The following is a 16369-nucleotide window of genomic DNA, read 5'->3' as shown; positions in this document are numbered from 1 at the left end:
AGTAATTAGGCCCATAAATATATGGGGAAAGGTCTTAATCCCAGGCTGGGCTGGTCAACACTACAGCCCTATACAGGTATAACTATGTTGCTCAGGGGTGTGAAGAATCCGCACCCTGAGGTCACGTCTACACTACGAAAGTACTCCGATTTTACAGAAGTTGATTTTTGGGAACAGACTGTGTAAAGTCGAGCGCATGCGTCCACACTAAGCCCATTAATTCGGCGATGTGCGTCCACAGTACCATGGCAAGGGTCGACATTCGGAGCGGTGCACTGGGGGTAGCGATCCCACAGTTCCCGCACTCCCCGCTGCCCATTGGACTTCTGGGCTGAGCTCCCAATGCCTGATGGGGCCAAAAATTTGTCACGGGTGGTTATGGGTAAATGTCGTCAGGCAACCCTCCCACCCTCCCTCCCTCCGTGAAAGCAACAACAGACAATCATTTCATGCTCTTTTCCCTGGATTGCCCAAGCAGACGCCATAGCACAGCAATCGTGGAGCCCGTTCAGCTCACTGCAGCAGTTATGACCATTGTAAACACCTCGCGCATTATCGTGCAGTTTATGCAGAACCAGCACCTGAAAAACCAGGCGAGGAGGCAACAGCAGCGCGGTGATGAGGACATGAACACAGATTTCTCTAAAACCACAGTCGCCAGCAATTTGGAGATCATGGTATTACTGGGGCAGGCTCATGCCGTGGAACGCCGATTCTGGGCACAGGAAACAAGCACAGAGTGGTGGGACCGCATAATGTTGCAGGTTTGGGATGATTCCCAGTGGGTCCGAAACTTTCACATGCGTAAGGGCACTTTCATGGAACTTTGTGACTTGCTTTCCCCTGCCCTGAAGCGCAAGAATACCAAGATGAGAGCAGCCCTCGCAGTTCACAAGCGATTGGCAATAGCCCTCTGGAAGCTTGCAATGCCAGACAGCTACCGGTCAGTTGGTAATCAATTTGAAGTGGGAAAATTTACTGTGGGGGTTGCTGTGATGCAAGTAGCCAATGCAATCGTTGAGCTGCTGCTATCAAAGGTAGTGACTCTGGGAAATGTGCAGGTCATCCTCGATGGCTTTGCTGCAATGGGATTTACTAACTGTGGTGGGGCCATAGACGGAACCCATATCCCTATCTTGGCACCGGAGCACCAAGCCGCTGAGTACATAAACCACAAGGGGTACTTTTCAACGGTGCTGCAAGCTCTGGTGGATCACAAGGGACATTTCACCAACACCAACATGGGATGGCCGGAAATGGTTCATGACGCTCGCGTCTTCAGGAACTCTGGTCTGTTTAAATGGCTGCAGGAAGGGATTTCCTTCGCAGACCAGATAATAACTGTTGGGGATGTTGAAATGCCTGTAGTTATCCTTGGGGACCCAGCCTACCCCTTAATGCCCTGGCTCATGAAGCCGTACACAGGCACTCTGGACAGTAGTCAGGAGCTGTTCAACTATAGGCTGAGCAAGTGCAGAATGGTGGTAGACTGTGCATTTGGACGTTTAAAGGGTCACTGGCGCAGTTTACTGACTCGCTCAGACCTCAGCGAATCCAATGTTCCCATTAAGAAAAGGAGGACTTGTGGCACCTTAGAGACTAACCAATTTATTTGAGCATGAGCTTTCGTGAGCTACAGCTCACTTCATCAGATGCATACCGTGGAAACTGCAGCAGACTTTATATATACACAGAGAATATGAAACAATACCTCCTCCCACCCCACTGTCCTGCTGGTAATAGCTTATCTAAAGTAATCATCAGGTTAGGCCATTTCCAGCACAAATCCAGGTTTTCTCACCCTCCACCCCCCCACACAAATTCACTCTCCTGCTGGTGATAGCCCATCCAAAGTGACAACTCTTTACACAATGTGCATGATAATCAAGTTAGGCCATTTCCTGCACAAATCCAGGTTCTCTCACTCCCTCACCCCCCTCCAAAAACCCACCCCCATACACACACAAACTCACTCTCCTGCTGGTAATAGCTCATCCAAACTGACCACTCTCCAAGTTTAAATCCAAGTTAAACCATGTTCCCATTGTTATTGCTGCTTGCTGTGTGCTCCATAATCTCTGTGAGAGTAAGGGGGAGATATTTATGGCGGGGTGGGAGGTTGAGGCAAATTGCCTGACCGCTGAATACGTGCAACCAGATACCAGGGAGGTTAGAAGAGCACAGCAGGAAGCGCTGCGCATCAGAGAAGCTTTGAAAACCAGTTTCATGACTGGCCAGGGTACTGTGTGACACTTCTGTTTGTTTCTCCTTGATGAAAACCCACCCCCTTGGTTGCCTTTAAATTCCCTGTAAGCCACCTGCCCTCCCCCCTTCGATCCCAGCTTGCTTGCAAAGGAAATAACGTCACTATCCTTTAAAAAACATGTATTCTTTATTAATTAATTATAAAAATAGGGAGATAACTCACAATGTAGCCCAGATGGGGTGTGGGAGGAGGGTAGGAGGGAAGGAAAAGGCCACTTTAAAACTTCTTGTGGAGTGGTTGGGTGCCCGGAGCCTCCCCTCCACCCGCGTTCTTGTGCACCTGGGTGAGGAGGCTATGGAACTTGGGGAGGAGGGAGGGCGGTTAAACGGGCTGCAGAGGCAGTCTGTGATCCTGCTGCCATTCATGAACCTCCACCAGATGCTGGAGCATGTCCCTTTGATCCTGCAGTTGCCCCGGCATTGCCTCATGCCTCCTCTGATCTTCCTGCCACCACTTCTCCTCACGTTCATCAGCCACTTTCCTATACCCTGCTATTGTGTCCCTCCACACATTCTGCTGAGCTCTGTCAGTGCCAGGTGACTGCATGAGCTCAGAGAACATTTCATTGCTTGTGCATTTTTTTCGCCGCCTTATCTGAGATAGCCTTTGGGACGGAGGAGGGAGGCTTGAAACATTTGAAGCTGCTGGAGGAAAAAAAGGGGAGTGAAGTATTTAAAAAGATACATTTTACAGAACAATGGCTATACTCTTTCACGGGGAACAACACTATTCACATTACGTGGCACATGTGATTTTGGTACAAGGTTGCATTTTGCATCTTATATTGAGGGCCTGCGGCTTTGGTGTTAGAGATCACACACGCAGTGCCGGGCAACAGAATTCGGCTTGCAGGCACCATGGTAAGCCATAGTCTTTTGGCTTCTGCAACCTTCATAACAGCAGCGCCCTCCCCTCCCATACCAAGCAAAACACGTTAAGTTGGCCATTTAGTGCTGCGGTTTTCCTGTTAACGTGCAGCAGCAGAAACCAAACTAACCCCTCCCCCCCATCCAATTCTCTGGGATGATTGCTTTACCCCTCACCCCACCGCGTGGCTGGTATCAGGGAAGATCCCTGCTCGCCAAACGCGAACAGCTCAGCGCCAATATCCCCCCCCACAACCGCGTGGCTAACTGCGGGGAGGATTTCTTTTCAGCCACAGGCAAACAGCCCAGTAGGAACAGCCATCTCTGAATGTCCCCTTAATTAAATTCCTGTATTTCAACCAGGTTACCATGAACGATATCACTCTCCTGGATAACAGAGAGATAAAGAACGGATGTTGCTTGAATGTCAGCAAACACTGGGACCATACACTGCCAGGCTTTGTCATGCAATGATATCAGATTACTTGCTACTAGCATGGCATGGTAAAGTGTCCTACCATGGAGGACGGAATAAGGCTGCTCTCCCCATAAACCTTCTGCAAAGGCTTTTAGAGTACTTCCAGGAGAGCTTCATGGAGATGTCCCTGGAGGATTTCCACTCCATCCCCAGACACGTTAACAGACTTTTCCAGTAGCTGTACTGGCCACAAATGCATCCCAAGTCCTCAGGGCTACTTAATCATTAAAAAATGCTTGCTTTTATAACATGTATTATATTTAAAAAGGTACACTCACCAGAGGTCCCTTCTCTGGCTTCATTGGGTTGGGAGGGTATTTCAGTCAGGGTGATAAAAAGATCCTGGCTGTCAGGGAGAACGGTGTGCTGTGTGCTCTCCTCAAGCTCGTCCTTCTCCTCCTCATATTCCCCATCCACAAAATCCTCAGGCATGGTGGAGAGTGCCCCATCATCGGACAGGGATGGGGTAGTAGTGGCGGCCCCCCCTAGAATTGCATGCAGCTCAGCATAGAAGCGGCATGTCTGGGGCTCTGTCCCGGAGGGTCCATTTGATTCTTTTTGTTTTCTGGTACACTTGTCTGAGGTCCTCAAATTTCACGTGGCACTGTGTTGTGTCCCTGATGTAGCCTCTGTCCCTTGTGGCCTCGGAGATTTTTTGAAATGTTTTGGCGTTATCTCTTTTGGAACATAGTTCTGATAGCACGGATTCCTCTCCCCATACAGCGATCAGATCCAGTACCTCCCGTTCGGTCCATGCTGGAGCTCTTTTTCGATTCTGGGACTGCATGGTCACCTGTGCTGATGAGCTTGCCTGGCCAAACAGGAAATGAGATTCAAAAATTCCCAGGGCTTTTCCTTTACACCTGGCCAGTGCATCCAAGTTCAGAGTGTTGTCCAGAGCGGTCACAATGGTGCACTGTGGGATAGCTCCCGAAGGCCAATACCTTCGAATTGTGTCCACACTAACCCTAATTTGAAACAGCGATGTCGATTTCTGTGCTAATCCCCTCGTTGGGGAGAGTACAGAAATTGGTTTTAAGAGCGCTTTATGTCGAAAAAAATGGCTTCATTGTGTGGACGGGTGCAGGGTTAATTCAATTTAATGCTGCTAAATCCGACATAAACTTGTAGTATAGACAAAGTGACAGTTACACCAACCTAACCCCCTGTGTAGACAGTGCTGTCAGTGGGAGAGCTTCTCCTGCCAACATAGCTACCATCTCTCACCTGGCGGCGTAGAGCGGTTTCACTAAAGCGCTCCAGCCGCACAGCTCCGAGGCAGTGTTTCGAGTGTAGACCAGCCCTCTGTTTCTCTCGCACACACACTATGACTTGTGCACAACATTAAAGCCGCATCTATGCTATTCGCTGCGGGGGAGTGACTCCCAGCTCGTGTACTACTTCCCCCGGCGAGAACTAGCGTATTTAGAAATAGCAGTCTAGCTACAAACCCACCCATTTGGCCCATCTCAGCCAAGCCACCACTTCCCATGCTGCCATGGCTTTGCTATGTATACTCATGCTAGCTCTCCTCGAGCTACCAGAGTCTGTGCACACAAGCAGGGAATCACACCCCTAGTTCGGAGCACAGATGTAGCCTGCAGGTGGCTCCTTGGAGGTGTAAGGTAGAGCTGCAACTCAGGAGGGGGAAAAATTACAGTGAGGTGTCTCATGCTAACAGAGATGTCAAGCCCAGAGCCCGGAATATAATGCAAAGCCACATCCAGGGAAATTGGCCCCTGCACTTTGCAAATAACTAGCTCTGTTTAGGTGTTGCTGCGTTATAAGCCTCAGTGTGATGATGACTTAGATTTCAGCTATGAAAGTGAGAGAAAGGGCTATAAAAAAGGACTTGTTTTTAATCCTGTGTCTGCCTCGTCAACTATTAAATTAACACGTCTGGAAACTATTCTCACTTGATCAGTGCTGCCGAATCCTCAGAAGACAGGATGTCCTACTTAGCGAAATCAACTCTGCATTAGGTAAATATACTTCCTGAAATATTAAGTAGTCCCATGCAGCAATCCTGAGGGGCTCCCTCAGGGTACAACTACCACATCTGCTTGCTTCAGGATGGGAAACAGATGCTCAAAACTTGCCGATCATAGGGGAGACTTTCAAAGGCACAAATGGTAACTGGCTGCCTAATTCCTATCAATGTTCAGGGAGAATTTGGAGCCTTTGAAAATCTCCCCCTCCGCCCAGTGGCAGAGCTAATAAGAGAGCCATGGATGATGTCCGCCACCTGCAGTGGCCTTCACATGTACGTACTTGTATGTATGTTCTTCACATGCATCCGATGAAGTGAGCTGTAGCTCACGAAAGCTCATGCTCAGGTAAATTGGTTAGTCTCTAAGGTGCCACAAGTCCTCCTGTTCTTTTTGCGAATACAGACTAACACGGCTGCTGCTCTGAAACTTCACGTACGAGTGGCACCTTTTCAAGCCTATTTTGCAATTGACAAAAGGAATTGTCCGACGCAAAGACTGGAACGGGAACCTGCCCCATGCTCACCTGGCCTGAGCATTGCAAGATAGTGAAGAGGGTCATGTGGTGCTGGGACCCCATGTGCCAGGTCCCAAAGCCACTCACTCATAGTTGGCCCAGCCATCCCTCCCCTCCGTCATAGCCGGGCCAAACCTCAATGGCATTGCAACCCCGTGCACCAGGTCACAATGCCTAGAGTGAGGCACTGACAGAAGCCACCGCTGCTGGGTGCACGCGGGGAAGACTCGCTCTCCAGCCCACCACCAGTGACCCATCACTACCCCTGGCTGCAAAACCTGATTCTGCCTAAGCCTGCCAATATCCCAGAGACAATTAGCAGGGTCTGTCTCATAAATCCTGTCTAAGCTGCGCGGCCACACAGCGGGCTATAAAGGCCTGCTCCGGTGGGGAGAGGTGCCTCTCCCCTGGCCCCAGCCCTGGAGCTGCACTGGGAGAGGCGCTCTCCCCCGGCCCTGGACTGCTGCAGCAAGAGAGGGCTCTGGGGAATCCTTTCTCCCTGCTGCAGCCCCGGGGCAGCCTGCACCCCAAACCCCTCATCCCAGCCCCACCCTAGAGCCCGCACCCGCAGCTGGAGCCCTCGCCCGCCCTGCACCCCAACCCTCTGCCCCAGCCCTGAGCCCCCTTCCATACTCTGAACCCCTCATCCATGGCCCCACCCCAGACGCTGCACCGCCAGCCAGAGCCCTCACCCCCCCACACACACCCCAACCCTCTGCCTTAGCCCTGAGCCCCTTCCCACACCCCAAACCCTTCAGCCCCACCCCTGCTAAAAATCACCTCCATATTGGTGCACGTAACAAAATTCATTCCGCACATGGATGTAAAAAATTAGAGGGAACATTGCCAGTCTCTAAAGCTTCCTCTGTGAAGAATTTGCACCCTTTGAAATGGTGCAAACTGGGTGAATGTCAGCTAACAGCTTCCGGGGAATAATCCCCATTTTAGGGACAGCCCAGAGAAAGCTAAAGGGCAGTAGTTTCTTGCCAGCAGCCAGCTAATGATAATACTTAGCATGGCTACAGCACCATTCCTCCAGAGATCTCCAAGGACTTTACCAAATAAAGCCAAGATTTATCACAAAAGAGACCCATGATTTTGGAACTTGAGATACCTTAAAGATTTTCAGAAAGCACTGAGTTCCTTCCCTCTGGAAGACCCTTTAAGGTGTCTCTAGTTGGATACCCAACATCACTCATCACTTCTGAAATTCTTGGCTTACCCCTCATAGCTTCCCTGTGAAAGAGGAGACTTCTTAAAGCCATTTTAGAGAAGGGATAACTGAGGCACAGAGCAGTTAGGTGATTTCTCAAATCTTCCCAGCCGGGGGTAATAATACTTAGCTCCTTCACATTAATTATTTGTAAAGCACATGGAGCTGACAGTTGGTGTGGAATATTATTAATAGACTCAAAACAATCACTGATTGGGAATATAGAATGTATAAGGGACTGCTGGTTGTTGCATATAGAATTACATGTGGGTCTGCAACAACTGAGCAAGTTCTCCAGACAATGCTCTCCTTTACTCTGCAGCCCTGATTCATCCCCAGAGCAAGTCCAACCTGTGCACTGAATGAAGCAGGGGTCCTGTGGTTAAAAATAGATGTGACCACATAATAAAAGACTGCATCATAATGCATATGCCCAAGGGGGCTGAATTAAGGTTGCACAGGCAACCTTAATTCTGGCATTTCTTAAATTTTGAGGGCTGGACTTTGCAGCCTCACTAATGTTCTTTCAGTGTGAGTTTTTTTGGGGTGTAATATAACTGTATCGCAGGCTGATGGTTTGCAGTTCACAAGTACGTACCTATCACTTATCAGATCACATAACACCATGCAGTTATAATCAGAGCACAGCAAATCAATTCAAGCTGTCCTCTACCTTTTATAATCAAGCAGTGTAAATAATAAATCAAATGCCATACGCAATTAAAGATAGCAAGCACTGAAATCACAATCCTGCAAGGGAGTGAAAACTTCAGGTCACATGTACGTATATAACTACTATACTTCTCATGCAGGTTAGCAGCTAGGGGCTTAGAAACCCTTCTTGGGTAACTTTGTAGGGCCTTATCTTAATAGGCACATAGCCACATTGATCTCAGTGGGGCAGCTTGCAGAGTAAAGAACTAGTCATTGAGAGTAAGGCTGTTGGCTTCTGGCCTCCTGTGTGTCACAGGGTTACATACTGCCATTTCAAGGGCAAACTGTGGCCATGTACTCATGTGAGTAGACCCACTGCCTTCAGTGGGACTCACTTGCGTAAGTGCTCGCTAAAGTGAGCGAGTTCACCAGTACTTTCAATGGACCAGCTGGCCCTTAGCTCACCCTTCCATTGAGGTTTCCATTGTTGGACTCGTTACTGGGCTTATGGAGTTCGCACGCGTCCTGGTGCCGATTCTCAGGGTCTCATCCATGATGTGCGGTGGTTTGCGGCAAGACTCTATAATACCCCTGGGGGAGTAGGAGGTAGTATAAGTGGCGAGGCAGGAGGTTCAAGGCCAGATTCTTCTGCCATCCAAGAGGGTCGGGTTTTCCGGTACTGCTTCCCTTCTTGGCTGACAAACCCCTGCAGAGTGCTGAGCATCCTCTACAAGCTGATAAGCTCTCTCCACTCACAACGAAGACAAAAGGAGTTGAGGGCACTTAAACTGAGAGCTCTTTTGGGCAGGGACTGTCTTTGTGGTGTGTGTGTGTGTGTACAACGCCTAGCACGAGAGGGTCCTGACTAGGCCTCCTAGGTACTACAATAATAGAAATAATAACACAAGCCCTCCCGCAAATGGGATCAGAACCTCTAGGAGCAGGTGGAATACTCAGTAATGAATGAAGACATGGATAGATGCATTTGGAGCCCCCAAAGGAACAGACAGCATGGATATATTATCAAGGGAGCGCACATTACAAAGTCCTTCCATTAAGCCACTAGGATTGTGTCACCTCTGTCTTTGCATTGCAGCTGACAATGGTGCCTGAGGATGATGAAAGCGAGGAGAACAAAGCCAACAGTATAATTTAACGGGACTGAGATAGGAGGCTGGGGAGGAGAATGAAGAAGCACGAATATTGCGAGACTATAGCCCCAATAAAACTAGCCTCTCTGCACATTTGTATTTGACAAAAATACCTTTTCCCCCTTTGCTAAAGCCATGGCTGACGGGGGTCACCCTTCTGTAGCCTGCAGTGACACCTGAAAACGGATAAAATCCCTATACTGAGACCAGTAGTCATTTATATTCAATTGGATTTTTTATTAGTGTTTGTTTCTGCTGCCTTGACATAATCCTGATTAGCTTTTCCTAGCCCTGTAGACTGCTACCACTACAGTTATAAGCTGGAGTTAAAGGTGAACTTTCCTCCTCCTTTAAGCGTGCTGAGTATAGATTACTGTTTTTAAATACAATTTTCTGACTTTTTCCATGCAACATTCTCACTGTTGAGAATATTTGTAAAGCTAAGAGAATATTTTGGCAAGGACTAAAATCTCCAGTGAATTTAACTCCCTTTTATGCTCATAAAATATCCATACCTACCTACCCACCTCCCTGGTCATCCAGCCTTGGAATCATTCCCAATTCTATGTCCTCTACACCTCTGGCACCAGCAGCTGAAATCACCAGTTGCCCGCCTGGAAAATAGCTCTCCAACACCACCTTCTGACTTTCTGGCCCCTATCGGACAATCACCAGAGGCTGTGCAACCTTCCACAGAGGTGAGGGAGGGGATCACAGGTTAGGCAGGAGGGCACCCCAAGGGGGATATGGGACCTGATCATAAGCTGAGATGGAGGACGATTTGTTGCTTTTCAGGGGACCCCTCCCCAACCACAATTCAGGGCCTACCCTGTTTAAGTACAACGGAATAAAAAGGAGAGACATCAAATGCGGCTGATTCATTAGCACTGATGGGCCTTGACATAGTATTGAATTGAATGCTGATGGCAAAGGTTAATAATGTCCTCTAGATTCTAGATATACTTAATGGCCTCTTTGATTTATTCCCATCATGTGCTATGATTTTTCCGGCTGATGAGAGGTTTCCATTAATGAATGTGTGAGTGAAGTAACGGTGAAATTATCCACTTCTGTTCCTGCATTTTTCTCCTTATACAAATAACTTCCGGCAGAAATCTTTTTATCTCGTCTTCCTCCTTTAAGATTGCATCCGAGGGTTTAGGCTGGAGGGAGAAAAGCTTGTGCTTAATTACTGTCACTTAGCACTGGTCTGGCAGGTTTCCCCAGAAAATGCAGGTTTGTTGAAACTGAAACATTTTGTGGGAACATGTCAATTTCAACAGAATGTTTGATGGAAAAGGTTTGAAATAAAAATGGAGTCTTTCCTTTCAATGCATATGCTGTTCTATTAACATACATGTCAATGGTCTCTGTTGTAATGGTTTGCCATTACTGAAACAAAATGTTTCCGAATCGAAATAGTCCAAGATTTCATCCCAGTTCTGGACAAAACAAATTGCAAAGGGGGATTGACAGCAGAATGGAAATTCCATTTTCTGACCAGCTCCACTCACCCCATTCACTTCCCACTCCTGTCCTGGGAGCCACTGCTATCATCTGATAGCTCAGCTGGGGTGGCACCTGTCTGGGACATCAGGGGAGACACCTGTGCTGTGCCTGGAGAGGGAATTAGCAGTACTAGGCTCAGGTATGAAGATGCATAGGTACCATACTGACCCCATCACTGCTAGTCTCTGGATGGCTCCTTCCCCCAGGGCTGTTCTTAATTACACTATAATGTCAACTCTGTGTAGCTGATTTTGGGGGGCTCTCAATAAAACACAGGAATTCTGCTTGTGCCATCTGCCGTTTCTCCTGCTAGAAGCCACTTGCAGTACCAAGGCAGAGCTTCAGAAATGGCCCCTCTCTCCAAGTTTGGTAGCACTCACTCTCCACTGCAGGCTGGGAAGGGACAGCTCACGGGAGTAAGGGTCCAGAGGAAGTCCCCTCCCTTGCAGACTGGAGACAGGGGCAGCTGCTGGAGCCCACCAGGGAAGTGGGGAGACTGGGATCATGGGGGGGCTCTTGGAACCTGCCAGGGGATTTGGGCTCTGGGTGACTGGGTGCAGGAATGGGGATCTCTGGGAGTCTGCCAGAGGGAGTGGGGAACCTAGTGGGGTCAGACCCAAACCCAGGATTTATTCTTTGGCCTAAATATCAGGAGTGTTTTTTTTTTTCTTCTTAATTTCATGATCTTGGAGGTTCTGACTCATGACTGTGGAAATGCTGGGATTGGCAGTGCTGATTACCTTGCCCCAATAGAAGTGGCTTGGAGCTGAGACTCTGGAGGAGGAAGAAGAAAATATGAAAGCAATCATCCAAAATATCTTGATCAGCTCACTGCTTCCTTTTTAAGATGGAGGAGGGGATTTACCTAGATACTGAGCCCTGACTGCCTGCGACATTTCACTGGAGCAAACAGAGCCATTTGCTTTACTGGAGTGCGAGAATGGACTGAAAATAGCAAACTTCCATTGAAAAAAATCATCTAACTTTACAATGTCCAGAATTATTATTATTATTATTATTATTATTATTATTATTATTTTATTTATTTGTTATTATCTGATTCTGAATTGGCACCTGTGAGAAATGTATTTTTAGGGTCAGACTTCCTCTGATCGCTCTCCTCTCGGAGCAAATGCTTACAGTTGAGTTACTCGGTTTTATATAGGAAGTGTATAAGAGACACTTCACCGCTGGCAGGCACCTGGTTACCCCTGGGTTATAAACCCCAGGGTTAAAATGGAGTTAGGTTTATTATACAAGAGCCCAGAGCGTGTGCACGCAGAGCTCTTGTTCCAACAACTGTTTGCGTCTCTGCACTGCACACTGGCCCTTCGTTTCAGCAGCTTCCTAGATAAGGAATGTTGCGGAGAAATAAAATGAAATTACAGGTTAGTGAAATGCTGCTCTACCGAGACACAGTCCTGGACTGCAGCTGAACCTCCCACTGACGTCAAGGAATTCAAGAAAGGACCCTAGGTTTGCATTGCATAGACTGGAGTTCCAAGCCCTGTGCCCACAAACTTGTTAGAACTTCCCCCGAGACCCCTGATTGCTGCTAGAACAGTATGAATTCAGAACAGGGAAGCACTTATTTCGTAATAAACACGGTTGGGCTTGGTCTGCAAACATTTTTCCAATGGCGTTAGCTTCTTTCTCCCCAGATCCATTTTTTAAGCACAGTTTTCTTGGAAGACTGTGGACATGGTGTACAGACAGAGCCTTAAACTACTGGGATTTAAAAAGTAATAGATAACAGGGTCTCTAAACAGAGGGAGAGATGTTTACAGAAAGCTTTCTTTACCTATATTCCCCAACAGCATTACTCGCAGTGGGAAAGGAATGCTGGTAGCAACCGTGCTAGTGTAGATGGGATGTCAAGCAGCTATTGGGACCTCATCTAACCTGGCAGGTGATTAGAATGGCCTTTGCTACTGCTCCCAACATTGCAATCTCCAGTTCAGCTCTGTGTGTAGGAATGATGTTTGGAAACTCGGGACAACCCCTCCCCGCCCAAATCCTAGGCCCTGATCGTGCAAAGACTTACACTCATGTTTAACTTGACATTCGCAAATAGCCCCACTGACTTCAGTGACATCACACATGAAGCTAAGCACGTGCATCGGTGGTTGTAGGCTCAGAGCCCGCATGTGGATAACAGTTTCATGGTTTCTGAAAAACAAAAAAAGTTCTGTTTCTGAAAACCAGAACATTTCCGCTTGGCAAAGCTGCCGCGGTGGCTCATGGAAATTGCCTTGTGCCTCCATTTTTCTCTGTAAGATGGGCTCCCTGGTTGGACAATGTCTGAGGTGAAGGGTGGGGCCAGTAGAGGTCCCCAAGCCAAAGTCAGGGTTGGTGCTGGTTGAGGTTCTTTGGGTAGGGTTGGGTCCCCCAGGGCTCACTGGACAAGGGTTAAAGCTGGGGCCAGTACAGGTCCTTGGGATGGGGCCAGTAGGGGGCCCTAGGTTATGGACCGGACCGGAGGGTTAGGGACGGGTCTAGTAGGGCTCTCTGGGTTAGGGACAGTGGTTGGCTGGCAGGGGGCCTGTACTCAGACTAGGCTGAGTGTGGAGTATGGTTAGGGTTGGGCTCTGTTGTGGTCCCTGGCTATGTTTAGGATAGGGGCCACTGGGGCTATTTGGCCAAGGTAGTGGTGGAGGTGCTGTTGATACTGGGGCTGGGGCCAGTAGGGCTCCCCAGTCGAGAGTTACATTTGAGGTCAGTCGGTGGCTCCAAGCTAAGGTTATGGTATGGCTGAATACGTGGCTCCAGGCAAGGGTTTGAGATGGCTGGTGGTTCCAGGCTACTGACAGGGCTGAGGTCTGATTGTTGCCCTGGTCATGTGGCATCAGTCGCTGGCCTCAGTCTGGGGTTGTAGTTTGGAACAGTTGGTCAACCTTTGTCAGGGTTTTGGTTGGGTCCCCTTGGTAGCCTCAGCCTAGTATCAGGGCTGGGGTCGGCAGGTTTCCTCACACTACACTTAGCGTAGGGGCTGGTTGGTGGACCCTTCACGTGCGATTTGGAGCTGGTGGATGATCCTGGTCTAGCATTACTGTTGGTAGTGGTGCGGTTAGGGGTTGGGGTTGGGCAGGTTTGACGTCTCTGGCTCATGTTAATACGATGTCATATTTATTAATCTCCGTGTAAAAATTTGGAAAGTGCTGAGGGGTCTAATCACGTTTTAAAAAGTGCCTTAAACACTTATGGGCATAAGTCCCATTGATCTGGATGGATCTTATGCCATCATGAGATTGGTTTATAACCAATTCTAATAAAAGCAGTGGGATGCAGGTTTTCGCAGTATCCCGGTGCTTTCCCAGGGCCAGTATCACTGATTCGCAGCTGAATTCAGAGTACCCAGGAAAACACAGTGAAAGCTAGAAACCTACATGCCAGAAATACTCAGTTCTTGTTTTTATTACAGAGGCATTTGTGAAATATTTCCCCCCTTCCAGCCGCTTGCAGGATTCCTTTGTTGCATAGATCAGAAGAAACTATTCACTCCTCATTTCACTTCATAGCACCTTGTCAAGGAACTGCGGAAACTTCCAAGTCTGTAAATCCTGTACATCTTTCTAGATCTGGAGGGAGAGAATAGAGGCTTTGTGCCGTGAAGAGAATGGGCTTTCTGATAGGGAAGGGGGTTTAGTTTCCAGCACATCTGAGGATTAACTGCCAGTGTTTTGCACGGCCATGCTATTTTGTACCAGGCGGCTGGATGATTGGTTTTCACACACACACACCCCCAGGCTCGATGGGGAAGAAATATTTTGTTTCGATCTTCCTATCTGCCTCCCTCGCGGTGCACCGCCCCGCTTGCCGAGCACTCATCGATGGTGAACCGACCGGGCTTCCCTAATCATAGGCAAATTAGCGGATGACCTGTCCGACCGTCCCCTCCCAGGACGCTACCACAAAGGTCCTGTCCTTCCAACCGGCGCCTCCCCGCCCAGGTGGAACCGTGGGCGGAAGGGAAGTGGGTGTATCTCTTCCCTGCTGCAGGGGACTAATGCCTGGGAGCCCGGAGAATACCTGGGGCTCGGTTTTGCAGCTGTTGCCCTGAGGGGGTCAGTCGGGGGCAGCGGCGCACGAGAGAGGCGAGAGGGGGCTGCTCAGCTGGACACGGAGCAGCTTTCCCTTGTCCGCCCGGATCAAGCTCAGAGCCAGGATTAAACCAGCCGCGGCGGCGGCACGTGTGGCCGAGTGAAACCCACCAGCGCCCTGCAGAGCGCGCCAGGGAAGGGAGCGCACAGCCGCAAAGGAGACCCGCCAGACGCAGCGGGCCTGGGGGTGACCATTGCACCGCTCCCCCGATCCCCTCCAGCCCGGGGGGACCCCGGAGCAGAGAACCCAGGCGCCCGAGGGGAAGAGACCCGGCCGGGCGGCCCCCTGACCTCTCCGGATCCTGCGACCAGCTGTTGACGGACTTGCAAGCGCAGGGGGAGGGCGGCTGCCTGCGGACCCGGCGCCGCCGGCCGAAAGGGGCGAGCGGGCGCTGAAGGACGGACTGGCTCCCTTCGCCCAGGCTCCTCCCTGAGCCGGATCGGCCGAGGAGCCGGGGCCAGGAGGCGGCTGGGACATCGCCCCGGCGGGGCTGGGCTGGTGACCTTGCTGGGATGCCGGCGCCGGTGCCCCCTCCCTCCAGCCAGCCGCGTAGCGGGGCTCTCACGCCGGGGACACAAAGGCGAGGCGGCCGGGCAGCGACCGGGGCCGGGCAGGCGGATTCTTAGTGCCCGAAGTGGGATCCCCCTGGGGCGGGCGGGAGAGAGAGAAGCCGGCGCCCGGCTGGATGCCCACACGCCCAGCGGGAGGCGGCCGCGGCTGGACTCGGGGCAGCGGGCTAGGTCCTCCTCCTTCCCCAGCACGGTTCTCCTTCTCCCGCTGGGAGCCGGGCGCCTGATGTTCACCGACCTTCGAGCCAAGCTCAGCCCCCCGAGAGGCCGAGACGGGGCTCTGAAAAGGAGCTACGGCGACCCGAGCGAGATGGACGGTAAAGAGCGATGGGGCGGGCGCTGGCTGGCGGCGCGCTGGGTCGAGCTGGGGATGCTCTTCCCAAGCCACAGGCGCCGCTTGCGAGGGGCAGGGGGTCGGCGGGGGGCAGAGCCCGGCCTGGCGCTGGCGTGGGCTCTGGCCCTCCGCGGGATGCACCAGGTGGGGGGCGGTTCGCAAGCTTTCGACCCGGGGTGTTTTTCCCCCTCCCCTCCTTTATCTGGGCCTCCAGACCTTGCAGGGGTCGGTCCCCTGTGCAGCAGGAGCCCCAGCAGAGCAGGCTTGTGGGGGGGGGGGGGCGAGGTGTCTTGAGCTCTTTCCGGGCGCTCCTGGGTTTGCAAGACTGAACGAGGAGGAGTAAAGGCAGGATGAGACGGGGCGGGAGCTGGAAGCGCGGGCTGCGGCGGGCAGGGGCGTGAGTGCCAGGGAGGGAGGGAGGGAGGGGCCGGGGCTTAGCTCAGGCGTTAGGGTGCTTTGGTTGTGGGCGGGACCCCTCGGGGCGAGGGGGGGGTCAGATAGAGAAGAGCGTGTCCGCTGGAGCGATACGGACCCGGGGGGAGAAAGACTTCAATCGCCTTGCGGTAGAAGGACAATGAGGGAAGCAATTGTCTAGGCTCGGTGCGCTGGGCTGGAAGGGCTCGCAGAGGACATCCCCGGGGACCGGTTTCCATGCACAGTGGTCTCTGGCTCCCCCCGGCTGTGCTTTCACCAGACTCTGGCATCCATCACATCCAGGCGGTG

At 50.8% G+C, this 16369-nt stretch overlaps 1 protein-coding gene across 1 annotated transcript in view; it reads left to right on the top strand.

The window, feature by feature from the left end:
- Positions 1–15538: 15538 nt before the first annotated feature.
- Positions 15539–16369, top strand: part of SAMD10 (sterile alpha motif domain containing 10) — a 35643-nt gene continuing 34812 nt past the window's right edge. The window contains exon 1 of the mRNA XM_077832483.1: positions 15539–15629. Within this exon, the coding sequence (XP_077688609.1) occupies positions 15539–15629 (91 nt within the window). The remainder of the gene's footprint in view (positions 15630–16369) is intronic.

This window comes from Eretmochelys imbricata, chromosome 13 (assembly GCF_965152235.1).
Source record: "Eretmochelys imbricata isolate rEreImb1 chromosome 13, rEreImb1.hap1, whole genome shotgun sequence".
In the NCBI taxonomy this organism is placed as follows: domain Eukaryota; kingdom Metazoa; phylum Chordata; order Testudines; family Cheloniidae; genus Eretmochelys; species Eretmochelys imbricata.
The sequence above is the reverse complement of the archived record's forward strand: the minus strand, read 5'-3'. Positions and strand labels throughout refer to the sequence as shown.